Genomic DNA, 21,549 nt, shown 5'->3' with positions numbered 1-21,549 from the left:
ATTTGAAAAAAATTTAAATTAATAATTTGTAATGTGTCCCAATAAATGGCGGCGTATCAAAGTTTTATTTTTTCTTACCGAATACCCTGTTTCATTGCATTTTTTTAATTGTCCCCAAAGAATAAGGTATAGTTTCATAAGGCTTCCCTATACCTGTGTACAGAGTGTTCTGAGTTATGCTGACTTTTCTTAAAATGTAAAGTTTTAAAAGAACGCTTGATCTCAAGTTATTTAAGAAATTATAAAAATATTCCTTTTACATAAAAATTGTTGGATATTGGATGAATGTAATCCATGATTAATTATTACACATTTATCTACAGGGTGTTCAAAATTTACAGTTTCATTATTGAAGTATTCAATGTGTCACATAATGCTTATTGTAAATAGAACATCATGTATAATAATAAATAATTATACTTAACAAATTTACCTCTTTCGAATGGTATATGGATGTCCTATACCTAGGTCTCATAGTTCTTGCGTAATTTACAATTATTTAAATTCTTAATCTCAAATCAATTTTAAAACAAAAGATGAAGTTAATTAATGTCATTGTTTGACATTGTCATTTTATGACAATACGGTCTGGTAATTATCTTATAATTAATGCATTCCATGATTGATTATTACACATTTATTTACAGGGTGTTCAAAATTTACAGTTTTAATATTGGATTATTTAATGTAGCATAATATGATGGTTATTTTATTAGAACACCATGTATATTATTCAATGATTATAGGTACTAAACACAGGTTTCTCTTTCGAATGGTATATAGATGTTCTATAACTAGGAGTCATAGTTTTTGCGTAATTTACAATTTTCTTAAACGGTACATTGATTTTAAAAATATTTATAGTCACTCTCGATTTTTAAACCCATCATCTTGGCCTTGTCATAGTTGTTATAGAGTGTAGTTGTAAATAAACATGTAAGTACCTATATTTTTATGTACTGATTTGTAAAATAATTTTTTTCGTTATTGAAAATAACTAAATACATAACGAAACATATTGAATCTTAATAAAACAAATACATAAATAATACAAATTGAACCACAACTTACTATAAGTAAAAAATTGTCAGTTATGTAATACATGTTCAAAATGTTTATACAACAAGCGATTTTAAATGATTTGTTTACATTATTTAACATAGCTGGCGTTATAGACGCAAAAGCGTTCGAAATTCTTAATTTCATAAAAATATCACCTGAAGTAGTAGGGTAGGAAGTGTAGCATTTACAATATTTTTAATATAACCCCATTTAAAAAAATTCATCTCGGTCAATCCTAGTGACCTAGGTGGCCAAATATAGTTATAGACCGAATCTATCTATCCATGTATTTCTAAATTTTATGTTGAGGTTGTTCTTAACATCACGTCAAAAATAAGCTGGAACTCTGTCGTCCAATTTAAGCCACATGTTTGTTCGCACGATAAGTGGAAGGTTTTAGGATGGATCCAAAAAACTTATTTTAAGAAGTTAGAAAAAGTTGCTCCATTCAGATTTTCGTCAAAAAAATATGGGTCGATAACATATTCGCTCAGAATACTGTCCCAAACATTAACACTTCATCGATGTTGGCGATCAACAGTAAAATGTTTGTTTACTGTATCATAATAAAATGAGAGCTATGTCTATTAAATAGGCGATTATTATGAAAAGTAGGTAGATTCGTCTGTACACAATACACTCTTAAAAAAATCAGGATCTTCTCCAAATTCTAAAGTCTATAAACGAAAAGTAAACTTTCCTGTTCTGTCTAATGCTGGTGTAGTTGAGTTTTATACGGATGATAGTGGTTTTTATTATTACTCTGGGCTAATTAGCAAAATACAAGGAAAAATTATTTACCAGCAATTTTATTGCTGGAATCGAATCTAATTATTGTATGTATTAATAATATAGATATACAAAGTCCGCAGATAGTGTGCTACTTTTTTTATTAACCAAATGGCACCTACAAAACGTGTTTTTTTCAATTATTGCTCTATAACTCCGAAGATTTTAACTTTACACCAAAAACACTCAAATAAAAATTCACCGCAATTAAATTGTGCATAGAGACGTGCTTTTCCCGATTCTTTTCGACGAAAACTTTCCCCGGAAAAAGCGGGTTTTCCAATAAAATCTTTAATTTTCAACTAAAATTTTAGATTAGTAATTGTTAATCAATAATTAAATAACTTGGTAATGTAAAAGCCCTTTTCGTATAAATTATAATTCCGGAAGCCGATAGAAATTGAATGAACAGTTTAGAAACAATTGAATTGTTAATTAAAAATTTACGGTCGCTATAATAACGACAATAATTATGGTGCATAATAATAACTATGATTTTTTTTATAAAAAGGCACTATACCTATCTAATACACTTTACAGAATTGAAATTGGAATATTTAAGCGGCCTCAGGAATATTTTAAAATTATAAACAATTTTTTGGCTTATAAACCAATAGAATATCTCGGGAAATATTAAACTAAATTAAATCATGAAAACGGTATTCGAAAAACAGTGACAGGACGCTTCTTCTAAAAGAAAAAACGTTTAATTACGACGAGTAGTTCCCGAGATACAACCAGTCAAAGTTGACCGGAATTTACGGCAAAGATATTACAATAGGATCATAATTTTCAAACCATAACCTTTGTATTTTTGTCCTCTTTCACCACACCAATTTTCATATCTTTAAAATACTCATAACATATATTATTATAATAAAAACTATCGATAATACGTGTGAAAATTGCCAAAAATAGCCAAATTCCACTCAAAAATTAGGTTGGAGAAAATGTAACCCTCAAAGTTCAAAATCGGTATACGTTAAAAAAATGCATTTGCTCGGCTTCCCATGGAGCAATTTCCTTCATTCTTTTTTTGTTCCCTAATAACTCGAGTAGAGCCATCGAACTAATGCATTATTAAATGTCAAACTTGCTTTTGTTTTGTTATAATAGATTAATTTATTTATAAGAACAGAAAACCACATATTTTTTCCAGTTGTAGGCTTTTTTTAGATAAACTTACTATAGGTGTACCTTTTAAAGTTAAAAACATAAATATTCGCATTTGAAAGCTGTATAATTATTTAAACAATTTTTATTTAAACAAATTAAAATTTTGTGTTATAATAAATGAATTAATTTATTATAACAAACAAAAGCAAGGTTGACATTTAATAATGCGTTAGTTCGATGGCACTACTCGAGTTACTTGGGAACAAAAAAAGAATGAAGAAAATTGCTCCATGAGAAGCCGAGAAAATGCATTTTTTTAACGTATACCGATTTTGAACTTTGAGGATTACATTTTCTCCAACCTAATTTTTGATTGGAATTTTGCTATTTTTGGCAATTTTCACACCTATTATCGATAGTTTTTATTATAATAATATATGTTATGAGTATTTTAAGGATATGAAAATTGGTGTGGAAAAAGAGAACAAAAATAAAAGGGTGACGGTTTGAAAATTATGATCCTATTGTTTATATCTTTGCCGTAAATTCCCATATCTCGGGATCAACTCGTCGTAATTAAACGTTTTTTCTTTTAAAAGAAGCGTCCTGTCACTGTTTTTCGAATACCGTTTTTACGATTTAATTTGGTGTAATATTTCCCGAGATATTCTATTTGTTTGTAAGACAAAAAATACTTTACAATTTTAAAATATTCCCGAGGCCGCTTAAATAGTCCAATTTCAATTCTGTAAATTACATTAGATAGGTATAGTATCTTTTTATGAAAAAATCATAGTTATTATTATGGATCGTAATCATTGTCGTTATTATGGTGAGCGTAAATTTTTAATTAACAATTCAATTGTTGCTAAACTGTTCATTCAACTTCCATCGGAATCTGGAATTATAATCTATGTGAAAAGGGCTTTTACATTACCAAGTTATTTAATTATTATTAACAATTACTTATCTAAAAGTTTAGCTGAAAATTAAAGATTTTGTTGGAAAAACCCGCTTTTTCCGGGGAAAGTTTTTGTCGAAGTAAATCCGAAAAACACGTCTCTATGCAGAATTTAATTGCGGTGAATTTTTATTGGAGTGTTTTTAGTGTAAAGTTAAAATCTTTGGAGTTATAAAGCAAAAATTGAAAAAAACACGTTTTTCGTGCGTCATTTTTTTTTTAAAGTAGCACACTATCTGCGGACTTTGCATACCATTCAATTCCAGCAATAAAATTGCTGGTAAATAACTTTTCCCAAAAATGGCCTATTCTCCGATAATCAGCCCAGACTATATGTATTCTACATCTACATACACTCGTTTGACTGATTTCCAATTGAGTCGAAATTTTTCACGTACTAGTATTTGGGTTTTCCGTAACAGAAAGCAGGGCATGAAGTTCGTTGACGTCATCAAAAATAAATTGTGTATTTTTATTTAACTTTTCGTACCTATGCAACATTACCAGTAGCACGGAATCTATCGAGAAATCTCTCAAAAACGTCCTTTTTGGGTGTCTTCTATCAGGATACTACTTTTAAGCGCAAGCATTAAAAGCTAAGAGACAATTTTAAAAATATTCCCCAATGCAAAGTAGCATGTCTATTCTTTCATAGATAGCGTGATTATTCATTTTTATGAACAATTAAATTTTAATGTAATTGGCTCTGCCAAAGCCATTTTTAAGTAAAAAAAATTTGAATATCATACACGGATGTTTATAGTTTTGATAATTACCAGACCGTACTGTTATAAACTGACAATGACATACAATGACATTAATTAACTATATCTTTTGTTTTAAAATCGATTTACAGATTAAGAATTTAAATAATTGTAAATTACGCAAAAGCTATGACACCTAGGTATAGGACATCCATATACCATCCGAAAGAGATACATTTTTTTAGTATAATTATTTATTAATATACATAGTGTTCCATTGAAAATAAGCATCATATGACACATTGAATACTCCAATAATGAAACTGTAAATTTTGAACACCCTGTAGACAAATGTGTAATAATTAATCCCATATACATTCAAACAATATCCAACTATTTAGATGTAAAAGTAATAAAGTATATTATATTCTTCAACTTTTTTTATAAATTTGTCGTCTATTATTATCACGGTTTCTTCGTAGTGTATGACTTTCGTTTTGTTTAAATTCATTTTCATTTCTATTTTAGAAGATTCTGGATGTAGTTCTAAAAGCATGGTTTGCAGTTCTTGTAGGTCACTAGCTATCAGAATTATGTCATCCGCAAATCGTAGATTACTGAGGTGGCGGCCATTGATGTCTATTCCCTTATATTTCCAATTTAGTTTTTTTAAAATGCCGTCCATTACATTTAACATTGCCTTACTCTCAATAATTATCAGTTATTTGATTGATTACTCTATTACTCGTACCTATTAACATTATTTTTTGTCTGATGCTAAATACAAAATGACAAATTAGCGATTTTTTGTTATTAAGCTTTTAGTTTGCTGTAACACTATTTTTAGTAATTAATTTTTGTTTTATCGAAAAGTATGGAAAATTTCCTGGAGTTTTTAGGTGTTTGAAACCTATCCATTCGAACGGTTCCAGTTGCAAAAATTTGTTTTTTATGTAGTCCTTCAAAGAGCTTATAAGATACAAAAAGATATCAAAATACACACGGCATTATTTAGCTATAATTTTTATTATCTCTAGCTGAGTCTAAGTCATCTAGCTGAGTCATTTCGCACCAAGCGAGTGAAATATTCATGTAAAGTTAAATCAAGTCAGTCATTAACTTTCACACTAAATGCGTCTTGTGGAGTCATCAGTGTAGAGACACATACAGTTAAAAATGGATCTTCTTTACGTGCCATTTCCTCGACGAAGGTTGTCAATCATCATTGCTATTCTAACTTTTGACACTACAGCCCAAAAGATTTCAATTGAGCTGCATCCAAACCATTCTCTGAGATTTCTCAGCCAGGACATTTTTGTTCTACCTATGCTGCGGTTTTCTTGAATATTTGCCTGCATTATTAATTTTAGAAGTTTATCTCTGCCATCACGTGTTATATGACCCAAGTATTGCAGTTTTCTTATTTTGATGGAATCCAGTATCTCCCTGCTGTTCTCTATTCTTCTTAGTACTTCTTCATTGATTATTGTGTCTGTCCAGGAGATTCTAAAATGGATGAAGTTGTTCAAATAGTAATATTACGTCACCTTCAAAAAACGAGGCAACGAAGACAACTATTTTGGGTCCCATAAATACTAGTAGTTTTTGGTTCATTCGGTCATATGTTTCCTGATTTACTGCTTAGATGATCCTAAAAAGTTTTATGACTACTTTCGAATAAGCATAAATTTATTTTTTCATTTAAAAAATGGGAAAAATCAATGTAGAATCACGGTGGAGCGATTCTACAAGAGAAATGTATCAAAGGAGGCTAGCACAGAAGATGCAGCTGAAACAAATAGACGACATCGAAGATATAAACGCGAGCTGGGAGAAAATTAAAAACAACATTGAAGAGGCAGCAACAGAAGATTTAAGAAAATGCAAAGTTATACTGAACAAAAGAAACAACAACAATACACCATGGTTCAGAAAATAAATAAAAGAGAAATGTAAAGAGAAGCAAGATTCGTACATGAAGTATAAAACATGAAACACTCCAGAATCCAGAGACACCTAGAGAAGAATACGAAATGAAACAAAGCAATTGGTAAGAAGGGCAAAAAATGAACCCTGGAAGCAGTTTACAAAAAGGATGGAAAGCGAATTCTACGGAACAAAAAAACAAATATGGAGATTCATAAGAAACCAACGGAAAGAAATGGCAGAATTGAAGGAATACAATAACATACCAGCAAACGAATGTGAAAGATATTGCCGGAACTGTTTAAAGGAAAGGAAAACAATAATCAAAACAATAACCTACCTGAATTAAGACACGAAATAGAAATTAGTTTTCAGGAAGTAGAGATAGCTATAAATTCACTCAAAAATATTAAGTGACAAAATGAGTTCACTCATATTGACAAAAGAAGCGACTACGCAAAATATTGAGGTATTAGTTTATTAACAACTGCAAATAAAATCTACTGAAAGATTCTAACCAATAAACTAAGGGTTTTAAACATGGAAACTCATATAGTTTTTATTGACTTTGAAAAAGCTTTTGACTGAGCTAACCGAAATAAAATTTGGATAATAATGAATGAAGGCTGCAAAAGTTTCTACTACCAGACAAAAATAGCGATGAACATTGGAACAAAAGAGCGAAAGGATTTCCTTTGAAATGAACGAAAGGGTTGGACAGGGATGAAGTGTTTCCCTGCCCTTTTAACATAGAGGTACAAGAATGACAAACCTGAAACAAACTCATAAACTGGAACTCAGTAGAAGAGTAAAATGTACATATTAAATTCACCCTTTTAACGTTAAAATTGATAATTAAATTAACAAATTTAAATTCTATCTATCTATATAAGGGTTTTTAATGCTGTCGAAGTCGCCGCCTTCCTTTTTCAGTCAACGTCTCCAGTCCTTTCTGTTCTGCCATTTTACGTCTCTAAGGTCTCGTCTTTCCATGGCCTCATCCACTTCATCCCTCCAAGATTTTCGGCGCCTACTTCTTCTTCTCTTTCCTATTGGGCTCCAATCTGAAATCTTTGATATCCACCTTCTAATATCTGCTTTTCTTACTTGTCCATACCAAATTAGACCTTTTTCTTCGATGTAGCTGAGCACCTATGTCTTTTTCTACTGTCATTCTCCGTTTTATCTCCTCATTTCTAGTGCGATCTCTTCTTGTCACTCTGCAGCTTCTTCTCATGAACTTTATTTCAGTTGCTGTAATTTTGGGCCTGTTTCGTTGGTTTATTATCCAAACCAATTACCAAATTTAAATTACATAATTAATTTATTTTTAATTAAAAATTATCTTACATAAGTGTTCCTAAGCGCAGACTTCTACATAAACTAGAACATTTCGGAGTTCGCGGTACTTTATTATGTTGGATTGATGATTTCCTGACAGATTGACATTAGAAAGTTAGAGTTGGCGAATCTTTCTCAAAGGACAGGTAAGTGGAAAGTGGAGTGCCGCAAGGTTTTTTTCTTGGACCTCTGCTTTTTACGGTTTATACCAGAGATGTTCCTTACTATGTTTCCAGTAAGATATGGTTATATGCTGATGACACAAAAATATATGCCAATCCTATCACAAACCAGTTAATCCTCCAAAGAGACTTGGAGACTCTATTTTTACTTGGTGTTCCCAGTGGTTACTACCCTTAAACGCGGAAAAATGTGTAGTGCTTAGAATTGGTGAAAATAATCCACTTGTGCCATACTTCGTTAACGGACAATCATTAGATTCAGTGTTCTCGTATAACGACCTCGATGTTATCGTCCGTCCATATTTAGTCTATTTGTGAACGTGCGAACTCCAGACTATATCTTATTCGGAGGTGTTTTTCGAGAGTTTCAATGCAGTAATTTTGTAAAAAAAAAACATGAAATCTTTTATAAAAGGCATATTTGTTAAAATCCCTATACAGGGCTACATCATAAAACAAACATAACTAGTTTTCAATCGGTTGCCTGATCATCATCAGTGCTTTCATGCCGGTTGATGATGATCGGTCAACCGATTGAAAACTAGTTCTGTTTATTTTATGATGTAGCCCTGTATAGGGATTTTAACAAATATACCTTTTATAAAGGATTTCATGGTTTTTTGTAATAAATGGTATACAGCCAACTACAGGAATTTTTTCCTCGTGGATAATTTTGTAAACTTTACACTATTTACATAAGACCGATTCTTGAATATGCTGGCCCAACGTGGTATCCTGATTTGGTTCGAGACAAAACTTTGTTGGAAAACGTCCAAAGAAAAGCCACTCGAATTCTATTGGAACTTAGAAGACCTTCCTATGAAGAAAGGCTCAGTATGGCCCACCTAACTTCTTTTGGACTTCGCCGACAACGTGGCTACTTAATAACCATATTTAAAATATTAATATTTCATTTCAGAAATCTCGACAAAATATTTACCATCAATCAAGATGAACGCCTTAGAGGTCACCAATTTAAACATAAAAAGGAGAACTTTTGTACGAGATCAAGACAGAATTTTCTACCAAATAGAGTTTTCGATTTTGAACCTGAATGTAACATTGTCTCAGCCCCCTCTACCATTACATTTAAAAACAGACTTGACCGTTTTCTAATATAGTTGAAATATTTTTTTATGTAAACCCAAATGGAATCTTTTTTTGTGGTTGTTGTTGTTGTTGTTTTTGTTTATATTGTATTTACTAGTAGGTTACTTATGTAATTTCTTTGTTTTTGGGCATAATAGGGACTTGTCCCTCTGCCCTTGTTTAAGTATAATAATAATAAAAATATAAATTTTTTGTTACAGGTTCTACGGCGGGTAGAAACATTCGAAATTTGCCGTGTATATCTAGGAGAAATAGTAACTTAAGTGGTTACTGCATGTTTGCCATAGACTGTTTAAAAGCCAACGGTACTCATTTGGGCACCTGCATAGATGGATTTTACTTCGGTTCCTGCTGTCACATAGAACCTGTTAAAGATATAATAGATAACCACATAGACACTGATATTATTCCCCATCGAGAACCTCCATTCCGGATATCAAGTACTACATCGAGGACGCCAAGTACTACGTCAGCTCAGAAGAATGTATCTTCGACTACGTTAAGGACTAGCACGACGACAAGAAGTAAAAGCACAAGTACTACTAAAATACCTGTAACAAGCACTGGCAGTATAAAACCTGTTTCAACTACAACTAGTGGACTTAACATTTCGAGTTTAAGAACGACTATTAGCACAAGCACATCCAGCACGACGCTGCCAGAAAAATTACAAACATTCCAAGTAGTAAATACTAATAACGTACAAGACGAAGCCACCAAACCCTCCATTATAACGACAGTTTATAGCAGCAGTAGACCTGCAACGAAACAACCAGTTACTGTTACTCCAACAAAAAGTCCAAGCAGTATACGACCATTGTCTTCATCGACTGCGCCAATTATACCGATTACTAAAAGGCCAGTTCAAAGTTCCACGACTTCCATAGGTCCTTCAAATTTAACCAGCGCTACACCAACATATTCAAGTGTTACAGCTTCAACAACTAAAGCCCCAGTAAAACTAAGTACTCAAACTACTTCAAAACCAGTGATTTCAGGTAAAGTTTATTTTATTAACTATCCTACTAGACTTGTTCAATTGAAACGTATCTTTGATAAAAAAAAATATCGGTAAATAATCCACAGAGAACGGCAGTTCTCACCAGTGGCGCACAACATCCCTACAAGCGACAATATATATACACGAAATTTTCGATTTTCTAAACCTGACTGAATTGAAAATTGGGCCAAATCCCATCTTAAAGTTTAGGAAAAGACTCGTCCATCTATATATTACTTCTCCATTTTGGTCCAAGGGTGTGGATTTTACGGCCCTTCCCATTTAAAGCCTGTTTTTCGTTCTCGTCCCCAAAACTCCCAAAAATTTCAAAAATTTAAGAAAATTCGAATTTTTAAGTTATAGTTTTCATAAGTATGATCAAATCTATTTCTTATGGGAAAAACGGTTTTTCAAGCTCAATAATTCCTGTAATACGTTCAGTTATTATACTCGATCTTGAATGCATAAGATACTACTTGTCAATACGTTTCAAATTCATGTTTAGTGATCAACATCAGGTAAGTCGTTCAGAAGTTATAGAGCTCTAAAGGTATAATTAGTCGAGGAACTGAAATTTTTCACTTCGCAATTTTTACAGAATGGATCGATTTGCTTAAAAATTTGACAATAAGTAGTGGATAGTCCAAGGATCAAAATCTATATGATGCCGAAAGACGCTTTTACCATGGGGTGGTTGCCACCTTATCTCGAGGGTGGAACTTTTTTTTATATTTTGACCGCAAATGCTGGTAAAAATATTAATTATAAGCAAAAAATGTTCATTATACATTTTTTGATAAAATTAATAGTTTTCGATTTATTAGTTTTCGAAGCTGTTAGTTTCATATCGGAAAGATTACCAGATAACGGCAGTTCTCGAAAGTGGCTCAGAAATACACCTCCTACACGCGACACTATTATATATACGAAATTTTCAATTTTATAAATCTGACTGAATTGAAAATTGTGCCAACTCCCATCTTCAAGTTCAGAAAAAGACTCACCCATTCATATGTCAACCATCCATTTTGGTCCAATGGTGTCGATTTTACGGCCCTTCCTATTTAGGGTCTGTTTTTCGTTCTGGTCCCCAAAACTCCCAAAAACTCCGAAAATTTAAGTCCGACTTTTGCGGCTTCTAACAGTACTGATCATTACCTTTCCAACGCATGTCTAATTTTGAACATTACCAGAGAACGGCAGTTCTCGCCAGTGGCGCACACCCACACCACCCTACACGCGACACTATATATACACAAAATTTTTGATTTTCTAAATCTGACTGAATTGAAAATTGGGCCAACTCCCATTTTAAAGTTCAGAAAAGACTCACCCATTTATATGTCAACCATCGATTTTGGTCCAAGGGTGTAGATTTTACGGCCCTTCCTATTTAGGGCCTCTTTTTCGTTCTCGTCACCAAAACTCCCAAAAAGTTTAAAAATTTGTCCAACCTTTGCGGGTTCTAATAGAACTGATCATTACCTTTGCAACGCATGTCTAATTTTGAAAATCGGTTATACCATTCAAAAGTTGTAGAGCTTAGAAATGTGACTCAAATTTTATTTAAAAAAGGGAAAATGTTTGTGGATATGTATGTATGTGTGTTTGAAAGTTAAACCGATTTGATATTTTCTCTCTGTTTAAAGAGGGGGTCAGGGCCGATTTAGAACCGGTGTAGTTTGTTACTTTTGACCACCCATAAGCCAGCTATAGGACTTGGTAGGTACAAAACAGCATATTTTTGTGGGTATATATATTCGGATTGCGAAGAGGCAAGAGAACCGCAAATACATCAAATCAATAGTGTTGACTTAAGCTTTCAAACTAAGCTGACTAAGCCGTCAGGATCAGACATATACACGGCTCAGTATAGCCGAAAAACTGAAAAACTAAACTTTGAAAATTTTGGTTTTTCGACAATTACTCAACATTTCAACGTACGAATTGCGCCAATAACTTAGCGTTTGTAGAAGGACTCAAGACGAATCTAACGATGTATACCTCATATCCGGGAAAATTCGAATTTTTAGGTTATAGGCTTCATAAATATGATAAAATCTATTTCCTGTGGGAAAAACGGTTTCGAAAGCTCAATAATTCCTGTAATAGCTTCAGTTATCATACTTGACCTTAGATCCATCAGATACTACTGGTTAATACGTTTCAAATTCATGTTTACTGATCAAAATCGGTTAAGCCGTTTAGAAGTTATTAAGATACAAAGGTATAATCCAATTAACGATTATTCCTCAAATGATTTATGTAGTTGTAGTGGTTACGACGCTAAATTTGATCTGGCAACGGGCAATTCGACTTCATTTACCGGCCATCTCAATATATTTTTTTTTCAATCTATTTCGAATAGAAAAAAATCTAGTGTACATTCGATGGACACTAGATCATTTGGGAGATAATGCAACAAAGGTGACAATTTATAAAGCTTGACGTGTAATAGAGGAACATTGCATTCAACTTTATACATTTAATTTATAAATACCTTTGAAAAACTCCTGATACAAGAATAAAAAACCGCTAAACGCCGTAAAAATGAGTGGCGCATAAAATATTCCAGCTACAAAAGATCTGATATGAATGTTACGTGGCGCGAAAATGGATTTTCATTTGATGCAAAACAAAATTTATTTTTATTTTAAAATATTTTTCCATAATATTTGCTAAATTTGAAGTAAACGCGCCACAAAAGGGTTTCAAAATTCAAACTGTATCAAAGTTACTCTTTTATGGCGCGTTTACTTCAAATTTAGCAAATATTATTGAAAAAGATTTTAAAATAAAACTAAAATTTTGTTTTGCATCAAATGAAAATCCATTTTCGCGTCACCTAACATTCATATCAGATCTTTTGTAGCTGGAATATTTTATGCGCCGCTCATTTTTACGGCATTTAGCGGTTTTTTATTCTTGTATGTATATCTACAAATAACTATGGTAGGGGAGCAAAGTATGCTAAATTTGCTGTCACTCGAGTGTTATGGAGACCTATTAGGTTGTGATTATTAGGTCCTAAAATAAAATAAATTAAGTAAAATTTTCCATTTCAGGGGGCGCTTTCCATTTTATAATTTAATTTTCCATTTCCAACAATGGTTTTTTCCGATTATAGCGCCATCTATCCATAATTCGAAAAAATGTCTCGAACAAAAGTTGCTTACTTTTACGTAAAGAATCCAAATCTGCAATAAAAATTTGGGGGTCCCATTTAAGATTTTAAAGTAACCCCCCACCCCACCTCCGTGGGGGTCGTCTTTCGTACCATTCGATATATTTTTCAAAAACATTTTAAAAGTGTACACTCAAAAAAATTTAGTTCGTAATATTGATTAACAATGATTATTGAATAGTATTTCGTTTTAACAACAATTTAATTTTTTGTTTCAACTAACTTTTAGACAGTGATGAATGTATTTGGTTTTTGTCACAATGATTGAATAATATTTGTCAAAATAACTGGAGTACATTAATCAATAACACTCAATTTATTCAGCCAATAAATTAGATTCGTATATTAATAAATAACAGTAATTCTGGGAGCAAAACACTTTCTTGATTTCGTAGATGATAAGCAATTACCTTGGTTTATCGTGACAATGTACAGATTTCATATAGAGATTTCAAATAATTATTTGCCGAAGTACCGAATAATTTCGTTTCGTTTCCAAGTGTAGTCCGTACTGGAAGGAAGTTTTCGTGTGTCTATTATCGTATTTATGTTTTTCGAATCCTGAGAAAACTAATTATTATTTTTAAAAAATTTTAACGCAGAATAAAATATTAGAGTATTATCGATGATCTGAAGTCCCTGAAAACTCCTATAATGAATATTTTAATAAGTCACAGGGGTGAAAAAGAGAAAATTTAGTATGATTTTTAATTTCAAATATACCATTTAAAAAAAACTTTCTGTTTATTTTAAGGGACTTTCAGCCCTCGCCAATAATGTAATGTTTTATTCTGCGTCTAAATTTATCAAAAGTACTCATTAGTTTTCTCAGGATTGCAAAAAAAAAGAATGCGTTTAAAAAGAATTCGATCGAAATTTTGCACCTGCGCTCTCAAAAAGGATTAAAGCGTTATACATTTTTGGAATCACTATTTCAAAGGTTTTAAATGAGCTGTCACATGATGTACTTACCCATTTCAAAAAATTAAAATTCTGCCTGTCGTCTGAAGAGGGATCGCGTTAAGTTCAAAACATTGATGTTATAATATACTTTGATTATTTTAAAAATCGACTTGTCCGAGCGTGGTGCTTATGTGCCAAATATAAATAAGTTAATAAGGGGGGTAACACTTATTCCAACGCACTGTATAAGTGAAATTATATGAGAAATCACACAGTGTAAAGTCCATTAGGTCTAGGAGAAAAAAGGGGGATTTGCAAAATTATTATTAATCAATTAATAGTATACATTGAGCTAATGCATTCAGTAATTATTAATATAAAATACGTTAATAGTGGAAATGAACGAAACTGATTGTAGGAATAAATAGAATTGCTTGTAAGAATAACCGTATTTATTGTGAGAATGACGGGAATTAATTGTAAGAATAAACGAAAATAATTGTAGAAATAAACGAAATTGATTGGATGCATGAAGCAGTATACGTTAGGAGAAATAACACTGTTATTTACACAACGAATAGTCTTCGTCGGCCAATTAACGACGTTGTTCTTTCAATGAATAGTGTTCGTTGAATCAGTGAACAGTGTTCGTAATATCAATAAAGTGATATTATGGTATACATAATAAAAGTATTATATATTAATAAATGGATGTTCATCCATTAAATAAACGTAATACATTGGATCAACTAACGAAAATAATGAATTGATGAACATTGTTTTGTTGTTCCAATAAAACCAAGAATTGGACAAATTTTAAGGATTGCTTTTTTTGTCTGAATTAATATTTTTATTAATATTACGTACTTTTTCGTTGAGTTTTGCAGTTTTTCGATCTGATGTTTATTTTGCGAAATATCGCGGGGTTTGTTTTTAAAATTTTAAATTTACCCCCCACCCCTCTCCGTGAGGGGTCATGTTGTACTATCATTCGATAGATTTTTGAAAAATATTGAAGACGTATTTTTTAGTTTTCTTTCTTAGGTTCATTTCGCGAAATATTCACTTTTCCTTGTGCAACTTTTTGACTCACCAATTTCCTTACGCCCCGCTCAAATCGTCAGATTTTTGAAATATACACTCTTTTGCATGTACCTAACTTACCTTGTCTTAATCCGACAATTTCGAGTATTTTTAAGGATTGATTTTTTTTGGGACCCCCTTAACCAACTTCCCTGTGTTAAGAGCCAATATGTGGTAGAGGTACATCTGCAGGGTACCAGGTTTCTTCCCATATGATAATCTGACGCGCTCGAGTTACTGCAAAAATCCCCGCTTGGGCTCCCCTACCATTACTACTATAATATTTAAGGCATATATTCCATTCTTCCACCAACCGATAAAGGTTTTAGGTAATATGCATTCTAGTTTCCGAAAACCCCATGAGCAAGGATCCTTCATGGTTGAAAATCATGACCTTGCCCTAGAAGCTTAAAATTGGTATGGCCGCACGCTGATTATATTTGGAGGGATTGTTAAAAACAATCGCAATTTTGAAGTCATTACATTATATATATTTAAAATAGTAGTCAAATACAAATAGTAGGCACTGATCACTGATTAGTGTGACCTGTACAAACATAATAGGTCTGGATCCCGCGTATAAAAAAAAGTTGATTAATAGTAAGCTGAAAATTTGTTAATAGCTTAAGGGTGTCTAGTCGGACAAACTTTGATATATGGGAACACTGGAACAGGGGAAGTTTTAATTGTGGAACAGGTTAAAAATTTGGAATGGTCAGACCACGAAAACGGCACATGTATTTTGTCCGACAGAACAAACTTAAACTCTCCAAACAGAGATTAAACTCTTATGCAAAAATCAGGCTGCTTTTTATCACCAAATGGGCGTTTTATTCAAGGACGTATCTTGCCATTGCTGCGCCCTTGGCGAAATTCAATGTTTCCGCCCCACCCCCCTCCCACAAAAAATGAGACTCCCATTAATTGCAACCACAATTCACATTCACTATGCAGTGGGACTGTAATGTAACAATTTTTAAATATTTGTAGGCAAATTACTACAACTACTACTTTAAAATGTATTAGGCCTGGGTTCAAAAATAATAACAATAAAGGAACATATTTTTGAAACATTATTTATTTTACTTACTTATAAAATTATTTTACTTACTACTACTTTACATGTAATATTGTGATTCACAATTTGTGAATATGTTACATTCATGACAAAATGTACTTACATAAACTATCATAACTCTGCACTTATGTTACATTACTTTAAGCGAAAACATATTGATATAATATTGTATAATAATAAATAATAGCCTACAACAGTTCATGAAGTTTCGGTTTAAAATTTTTAAATTTTTAGTCAATTTAATTTTGTTGAATTAACCTGGTATATTTTATTATTTTTAAAATTTCACTTTGCGTGCTTTAATAGATGCGAATTCATTTATGACATCGTCAAAGTTAAGTTTTGAAGCTGTTTCGTATTCAGTTGATAAGATTGCCAGATTGCTCACATGCGTGTTTGGCCAATTCTCGACTGTAAATAGTTCTTAATAAGTTTATGTTTATTAAATGTCCTTTCACACGATGCAATGCTAACGGGCATTGTAAGGTAAATTCTGTAAGCAATTTCAATATTTGGTTAAGCATCCTTGGTACTTATGAATTTCCTGCGAAATTTCTAAGTGGGATGCCGAGCCCAACTGTTCACACAGCCCGTTCATATGGAATTTGAAACTTCCAATTTCTCTTACTATTTCAACTGCGTCCACGTCTCTGCTGTATTTGAGGCCAGAATCTTTTGCACAGTTTTCCAAAACAGAGTCTGTTGTTTTTTGCAGTGATGACCCTGATAAGAATCCAAAATCATTTGAAACTTTTATGTAGGCCTCTGATCTTTTACTCATTTCGGTTATTAACTTGTCATAAACCAAAAAACATTCTCGTTGGAATTCTTGTCTTTGAGGTATGAGGCAGCTCTCATCCATGGCCATTTCTGATGATAAGGCTTTAAGTCTCTTAGTTCGTTTATTTGGAAATGAACTCTCAATGCCAATTTCATGACATGTTGATACAGCTTTGGAAATTATATCATCCACACCATCATCTTAATTTTCTTAATCTTCTTAAATATCTTAATCTTTTTAGACCATTCAACAGTTTTGATGCAATGTCAAGAGACGTGTTTTTAGGCTTGTAATGCCTTGTTTGTACAATCAATTGATGTTAATATTTCAGACCACAAATAGAGCAGGCAGATAAACTTAAAATCAATGTTTTTGATTATGCTTGAAGCCCCAAAAACAGTTTCATTATTCCATTCATGATTGTTGGTCATCTCCTTTAGAGCAGTGATAATTCATTAATGTTTTTCTCAATAGAAGTGATGGCCTGTCTTTTTGAATACGATCGTGTGTCACTGTGTCCCTTCAGAGTGCTACCCAAATACTTGTTAAAACATTCCCATCGTATCGTTGAACCACTGGCAAAACAGAATATACCCTGTACAATACGAAAAAAAGTGATCATCATTGGGGACACTTCGGCTGCATGAACACCAACCAAATTCAAGCTGTGCGTGGCACATGGCACAAATCTAGCTAAGTCAATGATGTTGCCAATGTGAGCTTGTACGCCGTTGTAAATTCCTGCCATGTTCGATCCGTTATCGAAGCCTTGGCCACGACAATCATTTACGTCCAATCCATCTTCTTTCAATTTTGTTAGAATTTCATTTGAGATTCCTTCACCAGTTTTCTTGTGGCTAACAATAAAATCAACAAAACTCACCACGATTTGAGCCTGACCACTAGAGAAATCAATGTATCTTATGACTTGACTCATTTGTTCGGAATGCAAAACGTCTGGGGTAAAGTCAAAGATGATAGAAAAATACTTTGCTGATTTAATTTTCAACGAGATATATGAGCGAACTTTATTCCCAAGAAGCTCAATTATTTCATTTTGGATACCAGGTGAAAAATAACTTGTAGCATTCTCTGTTGATCTTACGTATTCAATGTGTTGTTTCAGTTGGGGTGGTAATGACTTATAATATTCAAAGTGCTCAAAAACACACCACAGTTTTGATCGGATATTAAATATGATGACCCCCTAAGAGGTAAATTGTTTTTTGCACAGTGCGAAAATCACATCTACAACTTTTAATATATTTCGCCATTGTTCCACCTCCATCCACTTAACAAAACTTAAAATCTTTTATATATTACAATTATTTTTATAATTTTACTGACATCGTACCGGCATTTATGTATTCTCTTTTTAATTTTGCTAGAATACGGCATCATATTTTTTCATAGAAAGTATGAAAAATGCTTAGTTTATAAAATTAAAATCTTGGATTTCCTAAAAGTTTTTCTTCCGCTAATTTTGTGCCCCCTCACCCTTGCGCCCTTGGCGGGCGCCTCTCTCGCCAACCCCTAAATACGTCCCTGGTTTTAGTGAGTGGACATGTAGAATATGTGAAATGACAGGAATTATGACAGGTGATAAATAGCAGTCTGATTTTTGCATAAGAGTTTAATCTCTGTTCGGAGAGTATAAGTCTGTTATGTCGGACAAAATAAATGTGCCGTTTTCGTGGTCTGACCGTTCCAAATGTTTAACCTGTTCCACAATTAAAACTGCCCTGTTCCAGTGTTCCCATATATCAAAGTTTATCCGACTAGACACCGTTAAGCTATTAACAAATTTTCAGGTTGCTATTAATCAACTTTTTTTTCATACGCGGGATCCAGACCTATAATTAACATTTCAGAACGCCAGTTGAGTTTACAATGATTGTTTCCAAGACTAACCTGACCAAAGGTATGTTCTAATTGAACAAATTTATATTTTATTTTTTTAAAGATTTCCAAAAAAAGTAGCTAGAAAAATATAGGCAATGATATTCTCCAGGCTTCGCAAATATGGCGAATTCTACAAGGTGATTAATAACAACGTGGTTAAGAAAACATTCAATTTTTTTAAATAGGAAAATGTGTATATTTTTTCATATCTAGATTTCTTTTATCATATTTGTTTTTACAATATGAAATTTCACACAAATATACAGGGTACTTAATGCCTTATGACCATTTTTATTTTTATATTGCTTTGAAAAAAGACCCTGTATATAAGAACGAATACATAAATAATAAAAATTATTTATTTTACATAATAAGATAAAAATAACGTACAGTTTTCAAATTAAGTTTAATACAAATCACTGATGAATATTCATATACAGGGTAAACTGCAAAAAAATTGGATTTTCTTATAATTTTTAAATGTCAACCATAATATGTTTATATTCAGCCATTTTTCAAGAAATTATGTAAATAGGAACAATGAATAATTACTGCAAATAATTTGCATTATTTTATTATGCTTTAAATTTATTGTTCAAATCACAGAAACATATTATACTCTTAAATGAAATAAAAACATATATCACAAATCACAAATAAAAACAATAAATACATCAAACTCTTTAGTTAGATACGCCAGAATATAATGTTCAAACCCAGCATACATCCTATTTACTCAGTTATTTTAAATACCCATCATGTACTATTCAACAAAATTACTTAAATACTGATTTATATGTTATGTTTAGAAATTACAAATAAACCAACTAAAACAACAAGGAGCCCTCCAACAAAAGCAACTCAGAAGCCAACAAAACCAACTAAAGCAACCCTTGTCACGAAAAAAACCCAGAGTACTACTAAAGCATCATCCATTTTAACAAAGCCAACCAAAATCAGCACAGCAAAACCAACTAAGAGAGTAACATCATCTACTGAAAGGTCAACAACGACAAAACCTACAAGAACCACTACACAGAAAATTCCAACAAAATCTCCAATCTCAACATTGGCAACTAGCACACATCGTGTACCAATTTCTACTCCACCAAGTTCCACCGCAACAAGCACTGAGTCTACAAGTATTTCTATGACGACCAGCAAACCCAACAACACGCAAACGTTGCAGACCGTCAGCGGAAATATAGCTACGAATGAAATTGAAGACTCGCATCATAGTCAGCAGCCAACAACAAATAAACCTGGAGGTTTGATCACGTGGACAGTTGTTGATAATAGGAATTCCTCAACTACTGTGTCGGATCAAATGTTCAATAGTACGACTGAAGGTAAGTTATTATGAATATAAATGATAACGATTCTCCTTACATGATCGATATAGCTCACCACAAGAGATAAATATTGGAAACGGTGCAGTCACTGAAGGTGGATAATATGAGCTACTACCTCCGATTTCGTTGAACCTCCATCAATTTGCATGAAAATTGGTGAGTGGTTAGAGGATATCTCAAGGAACAAAGGTGTTATGGTGCCAATTGCTGCTTTTACCCTGGGAGTGGATGCCACCCCTTCTCGGGGGTGAATTTTTTTAAATAACCCCATATTTCGATAGAGTGGCTAACTCTAAGCAAAATTTGTTATATAAAGTTATCGAAGTAAATCATAACTTTTTGAGTTATTAAAGATTAAAGATTTTAATTTTTTGTGAGAAAAATGCATGTTTTTAACCGATTTTTTATAAATAATTCAAAAACTATAAGTTTTTACAAAAAAGTTATAATTACCAAAATAGAAGCTAATAAAAAATGAAATAAATTCCTTACTAGAAAAACCTTTTACTATTAACGAAAAGTGAGTTATAGGTAATTGAATGTATATTTCTTTCGGCGACTACCCAAATCTAAGTATTCAAGCCTACATAAATAACGAGGAAATGATGCATTTTATAACATAAACTTATTAAACAAAGTAAAGTATTTAAAAATATCTATCAGATGAGCCCACTAACAAATAGATAGCATTAAAACTTACATATGCTTAAAATTTTTTTCAAAAGTTATCTTTTAAAAATTTTTCCAAAAAATGTTATTGTTTTTTTTTTAAATAACTCCGTTAGTTTTGAGATATCAAATTCGCTTAAAAACCATTTGAAAGTTTAAACTAATGGATTTTAAACCACGTTGAATTTAATCTTTTAAACCTCTTACTTTTTTAAAAATAAAAGATTAAATTGCCCCGGTTACATGGTTCTCGAAGCAAAATTTAAAATTTAAACGTTTCTATCTCGGTTATTTTGTACTCTACAGAAATAGTAAAAAATGTAAGATATTTGGTACAGAAAAAACTAAACTTTCGTTGTATATCATTTTTTTCGTATATCGAGTATTTTTAGAGATATTATTAAAA

The 21,549-nt window shown here is 32.2% G+C and overlaps 1 protein-coding gene across 1 annotated transcript in view; it reads left to right on the top strand.

Moving 5' to 3' along the window:
- Positions 1-21,549, top strand: part of LOC114335635 (serine proteinase stubble) — a 326,052-nt gene that overhangs the window by 227,150 nt on the left and 77,353 nt on the right. The window contains exons 3-4 of the mRNA XM_028285901.2: positions 9,392-10,189; positions 19,932-20,471. Coding sequence (XP_028141702.1) covers positions 9,392-10,189; positions 19,932-20,471 — 1,338 coding nt within the window. The remainder of the gene's footprint in view (positions 1-9,391; positions 10,190-19,931; positions 20,472-21,549) is intronic.

The sequence above is a fragment of the Diabrotica virgifera genome, chromosome 6 (assembly GCF_917563875.1).
Source record: "Diabrotica virgifera virgifera chromosome 6, PGI_DIABVI_V3a".
In the NCBI taxonomy this organism is placed as follows: domain Eukaryota; kingdom Metazoa; phylum Arthropoda; class Insecta; order Coleoptera; family Chrysomelidae; genus Diabrotica; species Diabrotica virgifera.
Note: the sequence above shows the minus strand (reverse complement) of the source record. Positions and strands in the feature narration are given on the sequence as shown.